Source organism: Gavialis gangeticus, unplaced genomic scaffold, assembly GCF_001723915.1.
Source record: "Gavialis gangeticus isolate Ggan-Ray unplaced genomic scaffold, GavGan_comp1, whole genome shotgun sequence".
Taxonomy (NCBI): domain Eukaryota; kingdom Metazoa; phylum Chordata; order Crocodylia; family Gavialidae; genus Gavialis; species Gavialis gangeticus.
The window spans coordinates 49618061-49618593 of NW_017728995.1; the positions used below are offsets into that span (position 1 = coordinate 49618061).

The 533-nt window shown below is 67.9% G+C and overlaps 1 protein-coding gene across 1 annotated transcript in view; it reads left to right on the forward strand.

The window, feature by feature from the left end:
• The first annotated feature begins 290 nt into the window (after nucleotides 1-290).
• Nucleotides 291-533, forward strand: part of WDFY1 (WD repeat and FYVE domain containing 1) — a 37414-nt gene continuing 37171 nt past the window's right edge. Inside the window, exon 1 of the mRNA XM_019503649.1 lies at nucleotides 291-481. Within this exon, the coding sequence (XP_019359194.1) occupies nucleotides 345-481 (137 nt within the window). The 5' untranslated portion in view covers nucleotides 291-344. The remainder of the gene's footprint in view (nucleotides 482-533) is intronic.

Consider the following 533-nt stretch of genomic DNA (forward strand, 5'->3'; position numbering starts at 1 on the left):
TCCATCATATACTGGGGCTTCTGCCCAGCGCCTCTGGAGCTGCGCTTCTAATCCTGACATTACAGGCGTCACTCCCCACCTTAACCTGCCTTCTTGCGCAGCTGTTTTCTGGACATGATGGGACCCTCCAGCTGTGCATCCTAAGGGGGGTGCCGCTATTCTGGACATTACGGGACTCTCCAGAAGCGCGTCCTGTCGGGGGTTGGGCGCCGCTGCTCCGAACATTACGGGCCCTTCCTGCAGCGCGTCCTTCCGGGAGGGAGGTGGGGCGCCGCTACTCCGCACATTACGGGCGGCCGCCTAGCTTTTCCCCGGGCCGCCGTCAGCTGACGGGTGCTGGCAACATGGCGGCGGAGATCCATTCGCGGCCGCAGAGCAGCCGCCCCGCGCTGCTCAGCAAGATCGAGGGCCACCAGGACGCGGTCAGCGCCGCGCTGCTCATCCCCAAGGAGGACGGCGTCATCACGGCCGGCGAGGACAGGTGGCGCCGCCGGGGGGCCGCGGCTCCTCCGCAGCCCGCGGGGCCCGAGCGC